Source organism: Vicugna pacos, chromosome 22, assembly GCF_048564905.1.
Source record: "Vicugna pacos chromosome 22, VicPac4, whole genome shotgun sequence".
In the NCBI taxonomy this organism is placed as follows: Eukaryota; Metazoa; Chordata; class Mammalia; order Artiodactyla; family Camelidae; genus Vicugna; species Vicugna pacos.
The window spans coordinates 32,257,160-32,278,329 of record NC_133008.1 but is presented as its reverse complement, the minus strand read 5'-3'; the positions used below and the strand labels follow the sequence as shown (position 1 = coordinate 32,278,329).

Genomic DNA, 21,170 nt, shown 5'->3' with positions numbered 1-21,170 from the left:
TGTACCCACCCAGGATGGGTCCCTACTTCTGAGGACTCATGCTGGCATGGGGACCTTACCCCAGGGTGAGATGAGGCCCTGGGGTCCCTGAGAACACTTTGTAACCTGCTGCCTCACCCAGGACAATGGGGGCAGGGAGGGAAGGGGGCATGTCCCTGGTATAACACTGGCTTCAGGCAGGGCGGGGGCTGGAATCCAGTTCCTTCCTGCTCCCTGTCTTGGGATGCCTGGCCAGATGGCTGGATGAGGTGGCCTTGTCACCTGGAACCCAGCCACTTGGCCCTCGTTAGTCATCTCAAAATTCAGTCAATACTGCTGGCTGCCTCTTGGCATTTTTATCCATGTAATGTTTTTTTTTTTTCCAGCCTCTCTCAACACTGGCTCCAGAAGGAGATGGGTTTGTGTGTGAAAAAAATCACCCGAATGTAGACTCATTGATTCAAGCTGGAAAGCTCCCTGTGGAGCTGTGGCCCCGCACCCTGAGGGGTCATGAGGGGAGCCTGGTCTTCCACCCCTGCTCCAGGGAGGAGAGCCCCCTGCAGGACACTGCAGGCCCCTTACCTGGCCAGTGTTCAGTGAGCACCTGCGGCAGGCCAGGGCACAAGAGGAACCCCAGTTCATTTGCCGTGGAAAAGCCCAGAGAACAAGGGGAGGCTGGGAGGTTGGCAGGTAGTGGGGAGTCGCAGAAGATTCGGAAGCAGTGGCAGGTGATGTAACTAAGTGCCCTTGTCTGAGCGATTATAGAGTGCCTGCCATGTGCAAGAGACAGTGGTGAATAAGCCAGACCCACCCCTGCTTCCCAGAGATGCGGGGTGGGGGGTGGGCAGGGGATAGCCGCTAAATAATAAAGCAAATAAAGGAACAAAAGGATGATAGCATGTGATGGAGTTAATGTAGGCAGGGGAAACTTAAATGGAGTAGGGGGACGTTCTGCCTCCTGGGTGACAAGCCAGGAATATTTTTCAAGCAGGGGCATTTGGAACTGGGTCTTGTAGGGTAAAGAGGAGTTCTCTGGCTTAAGTTGCCTGCCCACAGCTGGATGGCAGGAGACCTGCCCTATAGGTTTCCATCAGACGTGTCTGCTTCAGTTTCCCCAAGGGTGTGAGCGATGTTGGAGCACACTCATGGGTCGGTCTGGGTAGATGCTGCTTTCTGGAGGGAGGTGCTGTTCTGTGACTGTGGAGGCAAACTAACCCCTTCTAGGCCTTAGTTTCCCTGATTGAGCAATGGGAAATATTCCCAGGCTTGGGGGCAGGGGGATGAAATGAAATCCTGGGGTGGAATAGGGGTGATAGCGGGGACTGATTATGATGCAAAATCCCTCCCTGGTGCTAACCTCGGTTTCCTCATCTGCAGAATGGGGAGAAGCTCCCATGGCACGGAACCAGGAAGGGCAGTGGTTAGATCCCACCCTCCCTGCCCCCACATGGGGTTGCCATCCGAGCCTGGGTTTCCTGCCCTGAGTGGTGGGTCTGACTCCTCCTTAGTGGGTTGCTAGGTACTAGGGGACCGGGATGGGGCAAGGACGGGCGCTGGTCGGCAGGCGGGGGCAGGAAGGATGGGCGCCGGCCTGGAGGGGGCGGGGCAGGGAGAGGCTGGGGCGGGCTGAGGTCCCGCCTCCCGCGGTGCCACCCTCCGCTCCGCCCCGCGGCTCCCGCCGGCAACTTTGGGATGGAGTTTGTGCGGGCGCTGTGGCTCGTCCTGGCGCTGGCTCTGGGACCCGGGCCCTCCGGGAGCCACCCGCAGCCGTGCGGCGTCCTGGCGCACCTGGGGGGCTCGGTGCGCCTGGGCGCCCTCCTGCCCCGCGCACCCGCAGCCCGCGCCCGCGTCCGCGCCGCCCTGGCCCGGGCCGCCCTGGCGCCGCGGCTGCCGCACAACCTGAGCCTGGAGCTGGTGGCCGCCGTGCTCCCCGCCCGCGACCCTGCCTCGCTGGCCCGCGGCCTGTGCCAGGCGCTGGCGGCCCCGGGCGTGGCAGCCGTGCTCGCCTTCCCCGAGGCGCGGCCCGAGCTGCTGCAGCTGCATTTCCTGGCGGCTGCCACCGAGACCCCGGTGCTTAGCGTGCTGCGGCGGGAGGCGCGCTCGCCCCTCGGCGCCCCGGTACGCGCGGACACCGGGACAAGACCCGCGGGTTCCCCGGGTCCGGATGGGGGAGGTCCTGGGACGCTCCTGGGGCGCGGGTTCCAGGGGTCCGGATAGCGGAGTCCTTGGGACGCACAGGACTCAGATTCCTGGACCCTAGATGCCGGAGCCCCCAGGGATGCCCAGGAGTCCGGATGCATGGAGACTAGGAGTCCGGATGACAGAGGCCTGGGGGCCCTGGGATCGCGAGACCTGGACCCCTGGATCCCGGATGCCCCCGGAGCTCGTAGACCCAGAATGGGAGGCGGGAACCCCGTGGGACGGCCCTGGACCCCTGATGGCGAATCCCACAAGACACTCCTCTAGGCCCTGAATTTGGAGCTCCCCTCGTTACACGCCCTTCTCAGGTCCGAGGGCACCTCCCGGTTCCCACGGCGCAGGGCCAGGGGGCTGGGACCAGGAAGTGGGTCTCCCTCCGGGAACTCCGGCGTCTGCTGTTTCAAGGGCTGCGGCACCAGATCGTCCTTCTTCCAGGATCCTCCCACAGACCCCACCTGGGGGGAGCCGAGGCTGGCCCCGCCCTACAGCCTCCCTGATGGCCCTCTCCGGTCCCCAGGGCTACCCTGTCACTCCAAACCCCTCTCCTCCTCCACCCCTTCCTCGTCCCTGGAGTTTATTCTTTTCTAAATTCCACCCCCAGGCACAGATTTGGTTCTGAAAAAGTAGAGAATGGGATGAGGAGGAGGAAAGGGTAACCGGCAGGACTCTGGGGACCCTGTTGTGCCCCAGGGAAAGAACCCCTCCCAGGGCCAACAGGGAGGGACCCAATGTCAGGACATGGGGACTGAGAGGGGCTTCCCTCCTCCAGACTAACCCTTTAGGACTTCCTTTTCTTGAGGTCTTTTTCCTGAAGTTTTTGGGTCGCTTTAATCCTCCTTGTCCCTGACCCCTCCCTATGGGAGAGATGCAGGACCCAAATCCAGGCCTATGCCACCCTCTGCAGCTGATTCTAGGAACTGCACCCCTGTAGTTGGAACTGTCAGCCTTTTGCGGGGTGCTGGCGTGGGCCCCGCCCAGGACTGAGCAGCAGCCCCCAGCTTGTCCTCCAACACTCGGCACCCTGACCCCACCCGGACAACACTGCCTGCCTTTGATGTCCTGCCTTAGATGTCTGGCAAAGCTCTCTTATCCTTCTCACACTCAAAACATTTCCAGGAGAACTTTCTGGGTGCCATGGGGTACAGAAGGAGCCCCTCAGTCCCTGGCTTGACTGGGAAGTCTGAATAGAGGAGAGGTAGGAGAGCTGGGTTTTGAAGGATGTGTAGGAGTTGGCTGGCAATAAATGGCAAAAGGTATTCCAGCTGGAGAATTCAGAAAGCCTCAGGGTGACTGGAACCAAGGGAACAGGCCCTGATCCTCAGGCCAGGGCTGGGCTTTGTGCTGCTGGCAATGGGGAGCCACAAGATGGTGTAGAGCAGGGGTGAGACTGGGAAGAAGCAGGCATGAGGTCCAGTCACCAAGGTGACATGTATTTATTGAGCATCTGCTGATGGGGCTGGGAAGAGTATGATGGGACATTGAGGTTGCCAGCCCTAACTGTGACCACCTCTCTGCCAGAATCCGTTTCACCTGCAGCTGGACTGGGCCAGCCCCCTGGAGACACTGCTTGACGTGCTGGTGTCTGTGCTGCGGGCGCACACCTGGGAGGACGTTGGCCTGGTGCTCTGCCGCATGCGGAACCCCAGCAGCCTGGTGGCCCTCTGGACAAGCCGGGCAGGCCGGGACCCGACGTTGGTGCTGGACCTAAGCCGGCCGGACACGGGCGATAGTGAAGGGCTGCAGGCACGCCTGGCCCCACTGGGTGTGTCGGCGCGGGGCACAGCCCCGGTACCCATCGCAGTACTCCTGGGCTGTGACGCCACCCGGGCCCGTCAGGTGCTGCAGGTCGCGCCTCCCGGGCCCCGCTGGCTGCTGGGCACGCCACTGCCCGCCAAGGCCCTGCCCACCGAGGGCCTGCCGCCTGGGCTGCTGGCACTGGGCGAGGTGGCTCGGCCCCCACTGGAGGCTGCCATCCACGACGCGGTGGAACTAGTGGCCCGAGCGCTGGGCAATGCAGCCCGTGTGCAGCCGGAGCGTGCCCTCCTCCCCACCATGGTCAACTGCAATGACCTGCAGCCGGCCGAGCCTGAGTCCTCAGGTCGCTTCTTGGCACGGTGAGCGCAGACGCCGCTGCAGGAAGGCACCTCTGACTGTGGGTGGCAAAAGGCAACGTTATTGGGCACTTGCTGTATGCCAGGCGTTGTGCCCTCAGAAGCCAGGCAGTTTGTCCATCGTGGGGGAAAGCAGAGCCCAAGAAGGGGATTTTGGGGGCAGGGGTGTCTGGGAGAAGCAGGCAGGGCAGGGGAGGGAATGGGTGAGGCCTGCGGAAGCATCTCCACTTGATCCTGGGGGGTTCTGGCAGGTGGATAGCACCCCGGGGGCAGACAGCCCCACCTGGGCATTTGAACTGGGCAATCAGCCCTCGGCTTGGCTTCGGGCGGGGCCGTCGTCACAACCTCCAGGGCATGGGTGCTCCAGCTGGGAAGGGGATCTGGAGTGGGGCACAGCAGCATCCCTGAGACCCAGGGCCAGGTGTGTCTCAGGGAGGCGAGGCGGAGGGATCTGAGCTTGGCCCGCGGATCCCTCCACCGCCCTGATGCACCCCCATCCCACCCCAGGTTCCTAGCCAACACGTCCTTCCGGGGCCACACGGGGCCGGTGTGGGTGACCAGCTTCTCACAGGTGCACATCTCCCGGCACTTCCGTGTGTGGAGCCTTCGCCAGGATCCGCTGGGCGCCCCGGCCTGGGCCACAGTGGGCAGCTGGCGGGATGGGCGGCTGGAGCTGGAGCCGAGGGGCGCAGCTCCGCGGCCCCCACCCCTGCCCGGCTCCCGGGCGCGGCCCAAGCTGCGCGTGGTGACGCTGGTGGAGCACCCGTTCGTGTTCACCCGCGAGACGGACGAGGACGGGCAGTGCCCGGCGGGGCAGCTGTGCTTGGCCCCCGGCACCAACGACTCGGCCGCCCTGGATGCGCTGTTCGCCGCGCTGGCCAATGGCTCGGTGCCCCGCGCCCTGCGCAGGTGCTGCTATGGCTACTGCATTGACCTGCTGGAGCGCCTGGCGGAGGACACGCCCTTCGACTTCCAGCTGTACATCGTGGGCGATGGCAAGTACGGGGCGCTGCGGGACGGCCGCTGGACCGGCCTGGTGGGCGACCTGCTGGCTGGCCGGGCCCACATGGCGGTCACCAGCTTCAGCATCAACTCGGCGCGCTCGCAGGTGGTGGACTTCAGCAGCCCCTTCTTCTCCACCAGCCTGGGCATCATGGTGCGCGCGCGGGACACGGCCGCGCCCATTGGCGCCTTCATGTGGCCGCTGCACTGGTCCATGTGGCTGGGCGTCTTCGCTGCCCTGCACCTCACCGCGCTCTTCCTCACTCTCTATGAGTGGCGCAGCCCCTACGGCCTCACACCCCGAGGCCGGAACCGGGGCACCGTGTTCTCCTACTCCTCCGCCCTCAGCCTCTGCTACGCCATCCTTTTTGGACGCACGGCATTCAGCAAGACTCCCAAGTGCCCCACGGGCCGCCTCCTCATGAACCTGTGGGCCATCTTCTGTCTGCTTGTGCTGTCCAGCTACACCGCCAACCTGGCTGCCGTCATAGTCGGGGACAAGACGTTCGAGGAGCTGTCCGGCATCCACGACCCCAAGGTGGGCAGCTGCGGGGGCTCAGGGCTCAGAGCCAGGAGGTCACCCACCCACTCACCCCAGTCCCCACCCAAAACCCAGTCAAGTGCAGGCATCCACTCCTGCGAACACGTATTGTGTGTGCCAGGAGCTGGGGACCCAGCCGGGACAAAACAGGTGGGATTGCTAACAAGAACTGAGAGAGAGAAGCAAAATGGGCGGTGTGCGAGATGGTGATCAAGTTCCAGGGAGGAAAATAAGGCCAGGTGGGGACAAAGGGAGTAGTGGGGACGGACAATTTCTCAAATGGGGATCAGGAATTCCTCAGGGCAGGGTGACTTTCATGGAGATATCAGGGAGGAATGTGGTAGAGGATGCAGCTTGTGCAAAGGCCCTGAGGCAGGACTGTGCCTGGTGTGTTGGAGGAACACTGAGGAGGCCTGTGTGGCTGGGGCAACTAGAGGGAGGAAGGGAGAGTAGGGAAGAGAGGGTAGGGAGGGGACAGAGCAGACCGTGCGGGGCCTGTGGGTGTGTGAGGACCTAGGCCTCAAAAGCAGCTCTGTCTGAGATGGAGCTTCCCCCAGGAGACCTGGACAGCTGTGGGCAGAGCAGGGCATGCCCCAGCGTACGCATTCTTCTAATTAAAACTTTGTCATATTCTTGAGTAGGGAGCAAGGACCACCATGCATCAACCCATTGCCTTGTTCTAAAATCAATTCCTGGCTAGTTTCATCCACGCACCAGGCCTCCTGTCATTTCATCATGAATATTCTGGGAACTTAAACATCAGGGGCCCACTTTCTCAGCTGTCTTTTTTCCCACCATGGTTTGTTTGAATCAGGATCCCAATCACACATGCACAGACATGGCAGACGGTAGAAACCTCTTTGTAACTGAACCAAACGCAGGTCCGCTCACCCGCGCACAGTAAAGTCAGTCTACTGACCCTGGGTTGTGGTCAAGGAAAGTGCAGCGTTTATTGTAGGTACCCAGCGAGGAGTCCAGGAAGCTAGTGCTTGAAAGATCTGAAGTCCCAGGCGAGCTTCAGGGAAAGGTTTTTAAAGACAGGATGATGGAGGGGGTTTGCGAGGCATGTGATCAGCTCATGGATTGGTTGGTGGTGAAGTCATTAGGCGTCAACGTCGTCACCCTGGTTCCAATTGTTTTGGGGTCCACGTGCTGGGGGGCAGCATGCAGTTTACTTCTTCCACCTGGTGGTGGTTTCAGCCTCTGCAAAACAGCTCAAAGGACGTGGCTCAGAATATTCCGTCTCGCCCTCAGGGAGGAACTAAAGGTCTTTGACTTTGTTAGATGGCTAAACCATTATTATTTTGTCCCGTTTGACTGTTTTCCTCATGTCTCTGATTAGAGTCATGCTCTGGAAACTGGGTAGGGACTAGGAGGAAACGTTTCTATAAACAAGAGGCAGGTGGAGTACACGGAGTGTCTGTCCCAGGAACGTACATCTTGACACTCGACTCTAGGTTCCTTGTCCATCTTTTTTTCACACTAGAGATTTGTTTGTTGGACAAATAGTCTTGTTGTGTTTCCCGCAGCATCTCCCAGTGTTTGCATCTAGCCGATCACATCCCCAAATGGACTTTAGCCTCTTCTGCTGCCCCCGCCCCACCAGTGTCCTCTCTAAACCAGTAATAAAACCTAGATGCTTGCTGTCCGAAGTGCTGGTCACTCGCCACGTGTGCTTCTTTTTAAATTGATTTAATTGTAAGCGGTCAACAGTCGCTGGAGAACAGCACAGGTGCAGAGTGTTTCCCTTCCCAGAATGTTCTAGACGGCCCTGCTCTACAGGCTTCAGACTTAGGTCTGGCTTTTTGGAGGGGCTGTAGCCCCATCAGGAGGCCCTGGTCAGTGTGGCCTCAGCAGCCACTCACTTATGCGTTAGGAGTTTGCACCATCAGTGGGTGGCCCCAAGAGACCAGGGATGAGGGAACACTGCTGGTCCAGGAGGGATGGGGTGGGGGGGCCTGGGTCAGGGCTGCAGAGGTGCCAGCCGTGGGCAGGTTCAGGGTGTTCTGAAGGCATTGCCCACAGGATCTGCAGATGGACGGGTGGTGGTGAGAGAGCCAGGGAGGAACAGAGGAGGGAGAATCGAGCTGCCCTGACTGTGGTGGGAAGGTGTGTGTGTGTGGGGCAATTCAGGAGGGGGTCTTGGACGTGGTGAACTTGGGTTTCCTGGAGGACCCTAAGGAGAGACACTGACAGGGCAGTGGGAGTTGTGGCATTCAGGGCCAGGTCTGCCTGGAGATGGATGTGGGGGTTTTACAACAGCAGTTTTCAACTGGGCAGTCCTGCCCCCAGGGGACACTGGGCCAGGTCTGGGGACATCTGTGCTTGTCATGACTGGGGATGCTCTTGGCATGGGCGGGGGCAGCCAGGGGTGCTGCTCCACCCCCTGCCATGCCCAGGGGACCCCCACCCCCCCGTCCACTTCAGTCAGACTAGGGGAGAGGCTGGTTGAGAGCCATCAGCCTGGGCGGTCCAGGCTGGGGGAGAGAGCTGGGCTGGGGGTGCCGGGCAGCGGTTGGGGCGGCCCCGCGCTGACCCGGCGCTGGCCCGCAGCTGCACCACCTGGCCCAGGGCTTCCGCTTCGGCACCGTGTGGGAGAGCAGCGCCGAGGCCTACATCAAGAAGAGCTTCCCGGAGATGCACGCGCACATGCGGCGCCACAGCGCGCCCACCACGCCGCAGGGCGTCGCCATGCTCAAGTGAGGCGGCCGCAGGGTGGGCCACCCAGGCGGGGCGGGGAGACGCAGGCCCGCTCACCCCGCCCCTGCCCCTGCAGGAGCGACCCCCCCAGGCTCAACGCCTTCATCATGGACAAGGCGCTCCTGGATTACGAGGTGTCCATCGACGCCGACTGTAGGCTGCTGACCGTGGGCAAGCCTTTCGCCATCGAGGGTGAGAGGCCCCTGGGACCAGTGAACCTAGGGCAGTGGGGAGCCACTGCCGGCTTCAGGCGGGCACAGCCCCTCTGGGTCTGCGTCTAGCTTGGTCCCGACCCAACACCCGATTTCCCCAAGGCTATGGCATTGGACTCCCCCAGAATTCGCCACTCACCTCCAACCTGTCAGAGTTCATCAGCCGCTACAAGTCCTCGGGCTTCATTGACCTGCTGCATGACAAGTGGTACAAGATGGTGCCTTGTGGGAAGCGGATCCTCGCTGTTACAGAGGTGGGGCAGGGCCTGGGACGCGGCGGGGTGGGTAGGCATTGGGGTTCCTGGGCCTGCCTGCTCCCCCATTGAGGTGGCCAACCCCTGCTCGTGCATATTGGCCTGCTTTTGTGGACTCCTATCTGTCCCATGAAACCTCAGCTCCAGTGCGCGGCCCCTCTTCCATGAAACCCGAGTCCTGAACATGGAGCGCTAGCCTTCCAGTGCAGCTCCACAGCCCCAGGTCCTTCTGTCTGGCCCAACCTCTGACCTCCACCCCACCCCAGGCCAGGACTCCCCAAGTGTCTGCCATGACCATGAAGGGTTGTGTGCTGTGTCCTGCCTGTAGACCCTCCAGATGGGCATCCACCACTTCTCAGGGCTCTTTGTGCTGCTTTGCCTGGGCCTGGGCAGTGCTCTGCTCAGCTCGCTAGGCGAGCACGTCTGCTACCACCTGGCGCTGCCCCGCATCCGCAGGGGCAACAGGCTGCAGTATTGGCTGCACACCAGCCAGGTGAGAGAGCAACCACACAGGTGGGTGGGCACGGCAGCCTCCCGCGGACCCGACCTCGATGCATCCTCTGTCTTGGCTCCTAGAGAATCCATCGCGCCCTCAACGCTGAGCCGCCCAAGGAACAGGAGCCAGAGCCCGAGCCAAGGTAAGCATCCCTGGGGGGTCACTCCCCACCCCACCAGCTCTGGCACTTGCCCCCAAGCCAGCCACTGGGTCCACACCACCCGTGACCTCCCCAGGCACCCTAAGCCTGGAGGGCAGAGGAGGGTCGTGGGTAGGATGCGGCTGCTCAGCCCCACCCATCTCCAGGGACCCTGAGGAGACTCGGCGGGACATGCTGGCTGCCCCCGCGGGCCCGGGAAGCTGGACGCGGGTGCACCAGGTTGTGGCAAGGGAGCGTCACGTGCGCTTCCTGCTGGAGCCAGCCGTGGCTGCCGACCCACCAGACGTGGACGTGGGTGAGGCCAGGCTGCCGGGGGACCCCATCCGGTTCTGCCCCAATGGCCGCGTGCCCACGGAGCTGCCCTCGGAAGGCCCGCATCCTGGGGAGCTGGAGGAGCTGGAGCGACACATCGAGGGCGCACGCGAGCGGCTCCGCCAAGCACTGGTGCGGCACGGAGAGCTCCTTGCCCAGCTTGGGGACGGCGCCGGCGAGCAGCCCTGCCACCCGCTCCAGGCCTGTGTAGAATCAACTGGGGCTGCCCAGTGAGGGTGAGGAGGGACCCGGAGCTCAGTTCCAGTGGCTCCACCTGCTCCGAGGGGCCCCCCCCCACTGGAAGGTGGGCCCCCTCCCTGCAGCCCCACCACACAGACGCTGGCCTAGACACTGTCAACAGACAGTTTATTCTATATACAAACACCATTTTGTACACTGCAATTAAATAGAGTGGAATGGGCGCTCTTCTGCATTCCTCACCGAGTGGGTTGGGCTGCCTGCCAGCTACTACCCCGAGAAGGGTGAGGCGACACCTGTGGCTGCCTTCCATGTTGGCTCCCGGCCGTCCCTGTGGCTGAGGTGTGAGCTGGACCTTCCTGGGACCCCAGCCTGGGCATGTGAGGGTGGCTGTGGAAAGGCACTGCGCACGACGGAGCACCAGCTGAGCCAGCTCCACCCACGTTCACCTTGCTCAGAGACCTGCCCGCTCTGCCCCTGGGACAGCTCACTCCCGACCTTTCACCAGCCCCTTCCAGAATCTTCTACAAAGCCCCCGCCCCCTCTCCCACCAGGCTCATTGGCCTGTCTTGATTTGCTGGCGAAGGAAGCCCACCATAAACAGGGACAGGCTGCAGACAGGCCCCACGGCCCAGGGGAGAGAAGCCCGCCTCCAAGCAAACCTGGTGGACCCTCTCACCACCCAAGGCAGGCTGGGCAGTCCCAGAACCACCAGGGACAGCCCCCCTGATCCCGGGAGGCTCCAGCCAGGTCACGCCCGGCTGGCCTGCACAGCCAGGGAGAGAGGCAGTCAGCTGCCCAGGGCTCAGGAGCCGACTTCCGAGGGTGCATCCACCAGGCCCATGGATGCAAGGCTAGGCCCACTCACCCCGGCAGCCCGAGGGGTTGTGTCAGGCCCCGGGGAGTCGCTCTGGGGGATACTGTCCTGGGCAGCCCGGGGGATTGCCGGCCGCCGGTCCAGGAGGGAGGCGCTCAGGCCAGAGAGGAAGGAGGCATCTGTGATGATGGCGGCCGTCTCTGCCATCCAACCCAGGTCACCACTGGCTGCAGCAGCCACCGAGGCCGCCGCGGCCACCAAGGAGCTGGGTGCCTCAGCCACAGGCCCGGGGCCCCCGCCGGCACCCTGCAAGCTAGGGCTCAGGGCAGGGGGCTGGCCGGCAGAGTCGGGGGTGGCAGCCGGGGCGCCTCCATTGTTGTTGAGGTCATCCGGCAGCGCCGTGGGGGTGCCGGGGCCCAGTGGTGGGGCCTGCAGCAGCATCTCCTGGATGCGGATTTGCTGCAGGATGGCAGGCAGCTCATAGTGGTGGAAGAAGTAGATCATGGAATGCTGCGGGGGGAGGCATCAGGTCAGGCCAGAGCCCAGAGCCAGAACCCCCTCCTCCGTGGCATCCCCAGTGGGCCGGGCCCCGGGGCCAGGCAGTCGCAGGGACAGCCGCCTCACCTGGACGAAGAGCCAGGAGGCGACAAGGGCCAGGCTGCTGTACTGGCCGTTGAAGCGGTAGTGGTAGGCGTAGAAGGCGAAGTGGTACAGGTAGAAGAACCTGTGAGGCGGGGCAGTGAGGTACTGCCGCTTGGCTGAGCCCGCCCCGGCCCCAGGGACCCCAGGGACCCCGGTGCCCACCGAAGCCAGTGCCGCTTGCTGGTGTTGGTGTGACAGCAGATGGCGTCATACTGGTCAGCCAGCCACACGATGAGGATGATGTAGAAGGCCGTGGTGGTGTCGTTGAAGAACTCGGACATGATGGCTTCCATCCCTGCAGGAGCCGGGCAGCAAGCTGGTTGGGGTGGGTGGGCAACAGGCCAGGCAGGGCCGGGGCATCAGGTGTGGGAGTGGGGTCCTCACCCACAAGGGCCAGGATGACGGTCAGCAGGGGAGCCGCGGGGAAGGCGATGGCCATGTTCATCTCCAGCATCTGCAGCAGGTCCACTGCGGGACAGGGCGGCGGGCGGGCAGACCGGGTGAGGCACCCGGCGGGGGGAGGGGGGAAGGGGGCTGACCAGCAGGGACACTCACCAATGAAGACGAAGATCTGGTGGTGGGAGTAGCGCAGCAGCATGGACACGCTGAGGGTCTGCAAGCGGGACAACGTGACGCCTGGGGGAGGGGCTGCCCTGCCTCACATCCTCCGGCCCCGGGCTGGTGCCCTCCTTGGAACCGCCCCCGCCCCGCCCCGGAGCACTCACGAAGATGACCATGATGACGAAGGCGGCCAAATACGAGGTGCGGGCCATCCACATGCTCACGAAGCGGTAGTGCTCCCCGGACACCACGTTGCGCAGGAAGCCTGCGCAGGAGACACTGAGCAGGCGCCCCGGGCCGCGCCCTGGGCCCCATCCCTGGGCCCCCACGTACCCTTGTTCTCTTCGTTCTCGGCCAGGCCCTTCACACTGGACATGAGGATGTCGTCATAGCCCAGGAACTCGGCCAGCAGCAGGCGGCTGAAGCGATCCCCGAAGCACCGGTCCCGCGTGGGGTCTGTGGGCGGGACCGTAACAGGGACGGGGCCCCGGCCAGGCCGAGGCCCCAGGAAGGCCAGACCTTCATTTCTGGGAGTGGGGGAGCCCCTGCCCAGCCTCACCCCAGCAGGCTGTGACTGGCAGGCCTGGACACCTCGGCCTCAGGGCTTCGGGGTTACCCCCCCCCAGTCCCTCTCCCAGGAGGAGACCCTGAGATCCGGGAGAAAGGGGCCCGAACTTGGTCCAGGACTGACACTCACCCAGGGTGACCACCATGACGGGGATGCTCAGCCGCTGCCGCGTGGCCTGTGACAGCCTCAGGAAGCCGTATTCCAGCGAGTACTCCACGATGTACTCGTCCTGTGGCCACACTGTGGGCGGGGACAGGCCAGGTCAGCCTGCAGGGCCTCTCTGCCTGGGGAGGGTGAGGGACAGCAGGCCTGCCTGGGGCCCTGGGCTTTTAGCCCCAGGGAGTGAGCCTACCTTTTGCGGGTGTCTCAGGGAAGGGGAAGTCCTGGCTGTCGTTCAGGGCCTTGGGGCCACCCGATGGCTTGAACACCTTGGGCTCGATGTCCAGCTCAAACTGCAGAGTAGGGGCAGGGGTCAGTGGGCCATGGGACCCTGGGCTCTGGCTGCCCAAGCACCTCCCTCCCTCCAGTGACAGGGCCCCTACCATCCCTGCAGCAGCTCCATCATCTGGGAAGGCCAGGACCCGCTCAGAGGTCTGGGCCTGGAGCCTCTGGGGGTCTCCTCGGCTATCTCTGCCCTTGGCACCCCCAGTAGGCCAGTCCTTTTCAGGTGACAGCTGGGACACAGCCCTCTGTTCTGTCTTGAGGCCACCAGAGCAAGAGCAGCAGGGAGCCATATGGCCAAGTGCCAGGGCCTGCAGGTCAGGCACATTTCCAGCAGCCGGGGAGGGCCTCAGGCCTCGGGTCTGTGCGGCCCTCCCAGCCAGCTCACCTTGATGGAGCTGTTCCCAAACATCTCCATGGTCAGCTCCTCCTCTTCCTCCTCCTCCTCCAGCTCCAGGCCGGCCGGCTCCACGGCCAGGCCAGGGAAGCTGCCGCGGCTGCCGCCATCACAGAACTGCAGGAAGACGGGCGCGCGGCTCGAGTTGTGCTGCACCTCGACGCGCAGGATGCCTTCTCGCGGCCACTTGTCCCGCACGTGCTCCAGACAGTTGATGGGCGAGCGGGAAAAGACAATGTGGATGTAGGCCAGGACGAAGAGCACGAACAGGGCCTGGGGGGCGGGGGGCGGTCAGCAGGGAAGCTGCCCACGGCCCTGCCTCCCACCTGCAGGACCCTACCCAGCACACCAGGCCCCAAGCAGCCTGGGCCCCGGGGGCTCAGGCAAGTCCTGAGTGTGTCTTGGGCACCCGCTGGACCCTCACCCAGGGATGGCCCAAGATGGCTTGGGCCCTCCTGACAGGGACCTACAGAGCACAGGGGGCCGCCAACCAGCTGCTCCCTCATCCTCAGAGCCCAGACCTCACCAGCTAAATACAGCCTCCCTTGAGGCTGGGGCGCCCGCTGCACCCACACCCTCCAGGACTGGCAGCTGCTGAACACAGCCGGCCTTCTCAGCCAGGCCATCGGCGTTGCAGCAGGGCCTGCTGGATCTGTCTCTTTGAGGGGCAGTTTTCTCATCTGTGAACAGGCCCCAGGAGCCACGGGGCCACATCTTGGGGCATCAGTGGTTGTCATAGCTGAGGGGCTCCTGGCATTAAGTAAGTGGGTCCAAGGTGGCTCCTCCATACCCCCCAGTGCCTAGGATGCCCCAGTCCTGATGTCCACGGTGCCCAGGAGAGACCTTCACAGCGCTGTGCCTCTCATGGGGCCCCAGTGGATGCATGTCAGCATCCCAACCTGGACATATCACTCCTGTGTGTCCCACCCACGCACCCACCTCTTGGGGAAAGGGCCTGAGGGCCTGGCTAACCCAGTGGGGTGCTTGCCTGCTGCCCTGGCAAAGGTGGGAGTTGGGGGTGGCACAGCCTTTGACACATCCCGACCACGCACTTGGTCCCACACTAGTCCCCCACTGTGTGGGATGAAACCACAGCCAGAAACACCCGGATAATAGACCAGAGCCCAAGGTCCCTTCTTGTCCTCTGGCGGGATGCTGACACTCAAGGGTGTGGTTAACTGCCCGTGGCCGCACAGCTGCCAGCACCTCATCCTTTCCACACCCTGCCACGAGCCCCATAGGTGTCCCATGGACTGCCTGGCCTCCCCAGTGGAGCTCGCCCTGCAGGCTGAACAAAGGCTGGGCCAGCACAGCACCCTCCCCAGTCCCAGCCCGGCCCCTGTGGCTGTGACTTGAGGGGATGAAGAGTGGAGAGATGCCCCACATACCGCTGAGGTCCTGGATCCAGCTGTTCCTGAAACTGAAGGGGCGCCCCCCCCACGCCAACTTCTCAGCTGTGTGAGTTCCAATACCTTCTCTTGGCCAACGTGAACTGCCTGCAGCCAAGAGCACTGGGGGTGGGGGGGTGTGCGGATGGGATTAGAGCATTGCTAAGATGTAAGCAGACACACCCCAAGCCCCAGGCCTTGGGCTCTGGGCAGAGACTGAGAGCATGGCAGGGACTCTGCCTGGGGGGCAGGCAGTGTGGGAAGCCAGCTGAGGCCCCACAGGTCTGCAGAGCCTCCCACGGGCCAGTCTGCAAGAGGGCCCTGAGATGTGGCCACAGGCTAAGCGCATCTGGGACCCCCAGCCCCTCTCCCTAACACTATGTCTGAGGACCGCTGAGCTGGCGGCAGGGGTCACGATGGTGTGGGACCCACCACGGCAGCCAGATGTGATCAGAGAGCTGACCCACAGCCCTGGCCGTGCTCTTCAGGCCCAGGTGTCCAGCAGGAGCACCTTGTCAGGGCACCATCCCCTCTGAGCCAAAAGGACAACACTGTACAAGGTGCCGAGACACCATGAGAAGCACTGACACACAGTGTGGCCTGACGCCAGTGGCTGCCCAGGCGTGTCCCCGGGGGACACATGCACCTGCCATCACCCCTAGGTGGCACAAGAGGAAACCAAGGCACAAAGGCCACAGCCGTGAGGGGTGGAAGCGGGAGTTAAGCCTGGAAGACACACCAAGCCGGGGCAGCTGGGTCCCTCGAGGAGGGGTACAATGGTGGCACCAACGCCCATGACCTCGCTGACTGGCCCCCAGGACCCCATTGTCACCCTGGTGCCCTCTCCAGCACCCCTCACAGGGGTCTGCCTCATCAGTGTCCTCCCTTGACCCAAGACCCCAGGTGGGGTCCATTGCCCTTGAGCATGCAGGTGGGTCCCTAGAGGTGGGCCCGAAGCCTCTCCCCCCACTTGACGAGGCTGCCCAGACCTGGTCCTGTTTCCCCTTCATGGAACACGCTGGTAGACGGGGCTTTGGCTCCCTAAGACGTATCGCTGGACACACAGGACAGGCCCAACCACGCGGGCCCACTCTGGCACCCAGCAGCCCTGCCTATTTTTCCTGTCCCAGATTTCAGGAGTTCTGTCCAGGCCCTTCCTGCCCTCCACCTGGCCTCTGTGCTGCCTTCCTGCTCCACCAGCTCCAAGGCCTTTGCACACACCACTCCCCACAGCCTCAGGCTGCCTGATGTAACACAGACCCTGCCCTGCCCACTGCCCGCTGCCCTGGGGCCCAGACTGGTTGAGGAGGCGACACAGAGAACACCTTCACTCAGAGCAGGGGCCCTGGGTTGCTCCACGCACGTCCTCTCTGTAACCCCCAAGGGGACTGCTCAAGGGGCACCCCGTTACCCCTGTTCTCCAGAGGGAGTGAATGGCAAAGGCGCATGTTCAGAGCCCCTCACCCCGCGGGCGTTTGCTCAGCAGCTGCAAGGCTAGGCTGCCCAGGGTCCCGAGTCCACTCGGCCGGGCCTGGGTACCTCAAACCCACTGCTCCGGGACTCAGTGGTCTTGGCTGGCCTCAATGCCAGGAAAACCAACAGAAGTGGAAGATGGGCTGCCGGGGGTCTCCCGAGAGGCCCCGGCCACCACTTCTTGCTTCCCAGGAGCTGGCACTGGACACTAGTCCCCAAAATAACCCGAGACCCAGCAGAGGGACGAGCGGCCTGGCTGGCTCACGCCCGGCAGTGAACTTAGAGCACAGGTGCCCCAGGAAGAGGCAAGTGTGAGGAAGTCCGGGAGGGGAACGTGATCTTGGCAGCAAGAAGGCAGGAAGCCAGCAGGCAGCAAGCAAAGGGGCGGAGCTTTCTGGAACCTGAGGCAGCCTCAGCAAAACCCAAGGCACCAGAGGTCAGGTGGGCTTGCAGGGAACAAGGGTCCTCCTGAGCTGCAGCTCAGTCTAGGCAGCAGAACTTGGGAGGCTGAGAGCGGCCTGGGCGATCTGACCGCCTGCACCAGGGACACTGCCTGGCCTCCCAGTCACCTGGTCCCCTGGTAAAGCGGGAAGTGGGGGGACAAAGATGAGGCTCCGGGACCTGCTCTTGAGGAGGCTGAGGACGGGGTTCCACCTCACACAGGGAACACCCTCAAATGACAAAGGCTCGACTGCCAGACACAGTGACGCCTTCTGAGTGTGTGGTGTGGACACCCGAGGAGATCACACCCACACAGGCTTCTGTCCACATTCCAGGCGTCCTTGGGTCCAGGATAAAGGAATCCTGATTCAGTCATCCTCCAGGACCCAAGCCATGTGCCTCAGGAGACACCTGCCGTCCTGGGGGCTGTGGGAAAGCCAGCTCCACTCAGCATCAGGAGGCCAGGAGCATCAGTCATCATCGCAGACTTGAGACTGGGGGATTAGGGGCTTCCCCGAGACTGTGGGAGGGCCAGGACCCACACCCAGGCCTGTAGGACGGCCAAGCTTGCGCTTTTTCCACTGAACCCGAAAGGGCTGCAGGCTCCTGACCAACCTGGCCCAGGCGCATCTCATGTGCCTAAACCAGCAGGGTCAGCCCCCTTCTGCACCATCCCCCGGCCCTGCACGGCAGCGCTCCAAGGGGAGATGAAACCAAACAGCCACTTCTCTACTCCCCCAGGCTCACCAGGCCAACAGGGACCACTCCTCTGCTCAGGATCCCAGAACCCTGGCACCCAGTGGGCTCCTTCTCTGAAGGGCCTCAGCTGTCACCTGAGTGAGACCCCTTCTTGGAGGGACCCAAAGCAATGCCTGTCCTCCTTGAGCTGCCCTCACAGCTGAAAGTTCTACCAACCCAGGGAGGTTGACGGGCGGCCCCTTATTAAGCCATAAGCAGCACCACCCGCTGGGACTCTGCCACTAACGCTGGTGAATGTGACCTCATCTAGGTCACATTCCCCAAAGAGGTTCAGAGAGGGGAGAATCCGGGTGGGGGCAAGCAGAAGGTCCCGAGGGGGAAAGAGACAGAAGAGGGGGCAGCTTCCGGTGAAGGTGGGTCTGGGGGTGTGTCCTGGGAGGGGGGCAGTGGCGGTGGGGCCTGGAATCCCTCAAGTCTGAGGTTCTGGCCCAGGCCAGGATGGGAGGGTGGGGTGGGGGTCATCCCGGGCTGAGGATCCCAGGCGCAGGGCCAAGGGTCACGTTGCTAGGAGGAAGTCCCTGGCAGGTCAGGGCCGGGCTCCCTAGCTGTAGGCCTCGGGAGGTAGGGGACGCGGGGAAGGGCGAGGCCAGGAGTGGCGTGCGCCTGGAGAGGGCTTGGAATGAGTTTGGGATCGGGGCCACTAATAGGGTAAGACTCGAGCCTTCCCGGGTGGAAGTCTCTGGGCGGAGGGGCAAGGGTGGAAGGCGGAAAGGAAGGAGCTCAACGGGGCGGTCCGGGTCTACGCCTCTGGGTGGGAGGGGCTCGATGGCCCGAGCCGGGTCAGAGGTTACGGGTCCGGGGGCAGGGCTTAGTTGCCGGGGTGAAGGGTCGGGGCGGCGATCACCTTGAGCAACACGAAGAACTCGAAGAGACGGCGGAAGGCAGGCGGGAAGAGGCGCGAGTAGGTGACAGCCATCTTGAAGAAGAGAGCGTGGAAGAGCCGGTCGCGCACGTTGATGAGAGGGTTGGGGTTGAGGTTGGGAGTGCGAGGCCCGCGCGCGGGGGCCGGGCCGGCGCCGGCGCCGCCGCCGTTGGGCCCGGGCCCCGGGGCCCCGGGCGCCGCGTGCTCCGACATGCTGCCCCGCGTCGCCCCCTATCGGTCCGTGGGTCCCCGAGGGCGCCTTCCGGCCGCCATCGGCCGTCCCCAAAGCCGCCGCCGCCGCACTACTCACGGCCGCCGGGCCGCCGCCGCCATCTTCCGCCTCCGCGCCCCAGCTGACGCCAGCGAGTCACCGTGCCGGCAAGAGTGGCCAACCTGCGCCCGCGGGGAACGCTGGGATGCCGGCGGCTGGCCCGCGGCGGCCCCGCCCACAGACCTGGCGCCCGGCTGGGGAGCACCGGGGGGCGGGGCTGCGTCTGGCCTGGGCTTTTGCATATTGCGCCCACGAGCCTCTGCGGCTTCAAGGAGGCTCTTGGGCGGTAAAGTTGGTCAACATATGAGGATTTTAGAGGAGATAAAATACATTCAAAGTAGATGTGACTTTTGGAGGTTTTTTTTTTTACGTGGCTGTCTAGAAAGTTATGTCAAAAGTAAGTTTACGGGGGAGGGGCCGGTTATCCCAACTGTAAAGTGTTTTAATTTGTGGCATTTAAATAAGCTGTCCAGCAATACTTTGTAGCTCTCGTTTTGGTGGGACCTGCTGCCCTTCCGTGCGGACCCGCGCGGTGCCTCCTGACGTCCCAGGGCCTATGCTAGGCTCCGCTTTCCCGCTCCCCGCGGAGGTTGGCGATTCGACAGCCCCGCCCCCCCCCCTTCACGTCCTTTGGCGCTGGCTCGGGTGTTTGCAGAGCGCCAGCTGCTCGCAGGAGAGGCCGAGAGGCCTGCTTTTGCTCTCTGCTAGCTGTGTCTTCCCAGCAACAACCTTCGCTTTTCTTCTGTGAACCCGGCCTTCAGATAGATCACCTCCCTTCTGTCTCCTGCTCCTGACCGCCAGGCCCCTGTCCTTGCCGGGCAGCAACCTTAGCCCATTCGGGGACGACAGAGTGGACAGGCCTCTGCCAGCCACAGCGGGGCCACAAACGGTGTGTGCCCGGTGCGTAAAAAGGACTCTGAACTACGGTATGAGTTCTTAGAGCCACAGCCATGCCTTCCTCTTGACTGCCACCGGGCACCTGCCAGTGTCCCAGGCCAGGGTGAGTGATCTGGACCACATACTCCCTCACTCATTCAGTAATAGGACGCAGCGTTCATTGAGCACCTACTGTATGCCAGGTACTGCCACCCTATGCTTCAAAGCAAGGCCCAGTAGGCTGCGTCGGCGTAGCAGGGCAGGAGGAGGGGGAGCCGGGAGGCATGGGAGAGGATGCTGGGGCATCCATCCTGGGAAAGGACACCGCAGCAGGCGGTCTTGGGGAATGGCTGACAACGCCCCAGGGCCTGTGCCGGGTGTTGGGAACACAGTGTGGCCACTTCAGGCCCATCTGTGCTCTCACAGAGCTCAGGGACCAGCAGGAGACAGGCAGACACGAGGTAGATGTCTCGTCTGGTTCCCGATGGTGAGCATCCCACCGTGAAGGGCACAGTCAGGGCCTCTGGAAAAGATCGTGGCACTGGGGGCCGAGCAGGGCGTCTGTCTGCATTGCACTGGGTAGTCAGGGAAGGAGGAGACTTCAGCTGTGACCTGGAGAGACCCTTCCAGACCTTCCTGCTGGGGTTCATAATCCTGGGAACCCCACTCCCTGGAGGTGGATGGGCCTATCCCAACCAAAAGGCCAAAGCCATTCTCTTCCTGCTACATAGAGAGTGCCCTGCATGGGGCTTGCATACAGTAGGTGCTTAAATCCATGCGCACTGAACATTATTAGGGATCACCCCTAGGTCACTTATTAGTGGCAAAGGGAAAACACAAAATCATCTTTCCCAGTGGACAAGGCAGGCGATGTCCCCGTGACCTGGAGAGTAAACCCAGCCTTGCCGTGGGGGAAGCTGTGGGTCTCTGATACGTCCACTGAGGTCCAGTGTGTTAGCCGCATGCAGCTCCTGAGCTCTGGAAGTGTGGCCAGTGCAGCTGAGGAGTGGAATTTTAAAACTTATTTTTACTGATGTAATTTATGTTGAAATAGGCCTGTGTGTGGAGCAGCTGCTGTACTGGGCAGCTCGGGCTAGAGCTCGCTTTCACGCAAGGGAGACACATGGCCCAGGAGAGCAAGTGAAAGTCGTCGTCATAAAGAAAGGAAGGTGGTAGGGGACAGTTCTAAACCAAAGACACTGAGAAGGACCAGACCCCAGGCCCACCCTTCTGGGAACTGTCTGGGAACTTAGAAGACAGGTTGGGTTTCTGGCGTTCATGTTACCTGTCTGGCATGTGTGGGTGGCGGTGGAGTGGGGAGAAAATGCTGGAAAGACTGTGAACAAGCCAGGTGGAAATTGGAGGCAGAGGGCACCACCAGGGCAAAGGCCCAGAGGCGGAACTGAGGCTGGTAATTTGGAGGCAGAGCAAGGAGGAGGCCCACGTGTCTGGAGCAGAGCAAGCAAGAAGACCACGGGGCCTGGAGGGCACCTCTGTTGAAGGGGCAGTG

At 62.8% G+C, this 21,170-nt stretch overlaps 2 protein-coding genes across 3 annotated transcripts; one reads left to right on the top strand and one right to left on the bottom strand.

The window, feature by feature from the left end:
* Window positions 1-1,655: 1,655 nt before the first annotated feature.
* GRIN3B (glutamate ionotropic receptor NMDA type subunit 3B) lies at window positions 1,656-10,387 on the top strand. Its single transcript, XM_072948132.1, has 9 exons — window positions 1,656-2,097; window positions 3,697-4,292; window positions 4,797-5,829; window positions 8,386-8,531; window positions 8,609-8,724; window positions 8,847-8,998; window positions 9,327-9,491; window positions 9,575-9,636; window positions 9,801-10,387. The coding sequence occupies exons 1-9, from the start codon at window positions 1,672-1,674 to the stop codon at window positions 10,198-10,200; spliced, it is 3,096 nt and encodes a 1,031-aa protein (XP_072804233.1). The 5' UTR covers window positions 1,656-1,671; the 3' UTR covers window positions 10,201-10,387.
* On the bottom strand, window positions 10,316-18,921 carry TMEM259 (transmembrane protein 259). Of its 2 annotated transcripts, none has more exons than XM_072948133.1 (11): window positions 18,496-18,921; window positions 13,582-13,863; window positions 13,105-13,204; window positions 12,882-12,992; window positions 12,518-12,640; window positions 12,349-12,449; window positions 12,179-12,236; window positions 12,008-12,091; window positions 11,786-11,918; window positions 11,606-11,705; window positions 10,316-11,491 (listed from the first exon to the last, which is right to left on the bottom strand). In XM_072948133.1, exons 1-11 carry the CDS (start codon window positions 18,724-18,726, stop codon window positions 10,970-10,972), a joined length of 1,845 nt encoding a protein of 614 aa, XP_072804234.1. In that variant the 5' UTR covers window positions 18,727-18,921; the 3' UTR covers window positions 10,316-10,969. The 2 variants fall into 2 exon arrangements, with proteins under 2 accessions (XP_072804234.1, XP_072804235.1); XM_072948134.1 differs by having other exon boundaries at window positions 13,582-13,707.
* Between the last annotated feature and the right edge of the window lie 2,249 nt (window positions 18,922-21,170).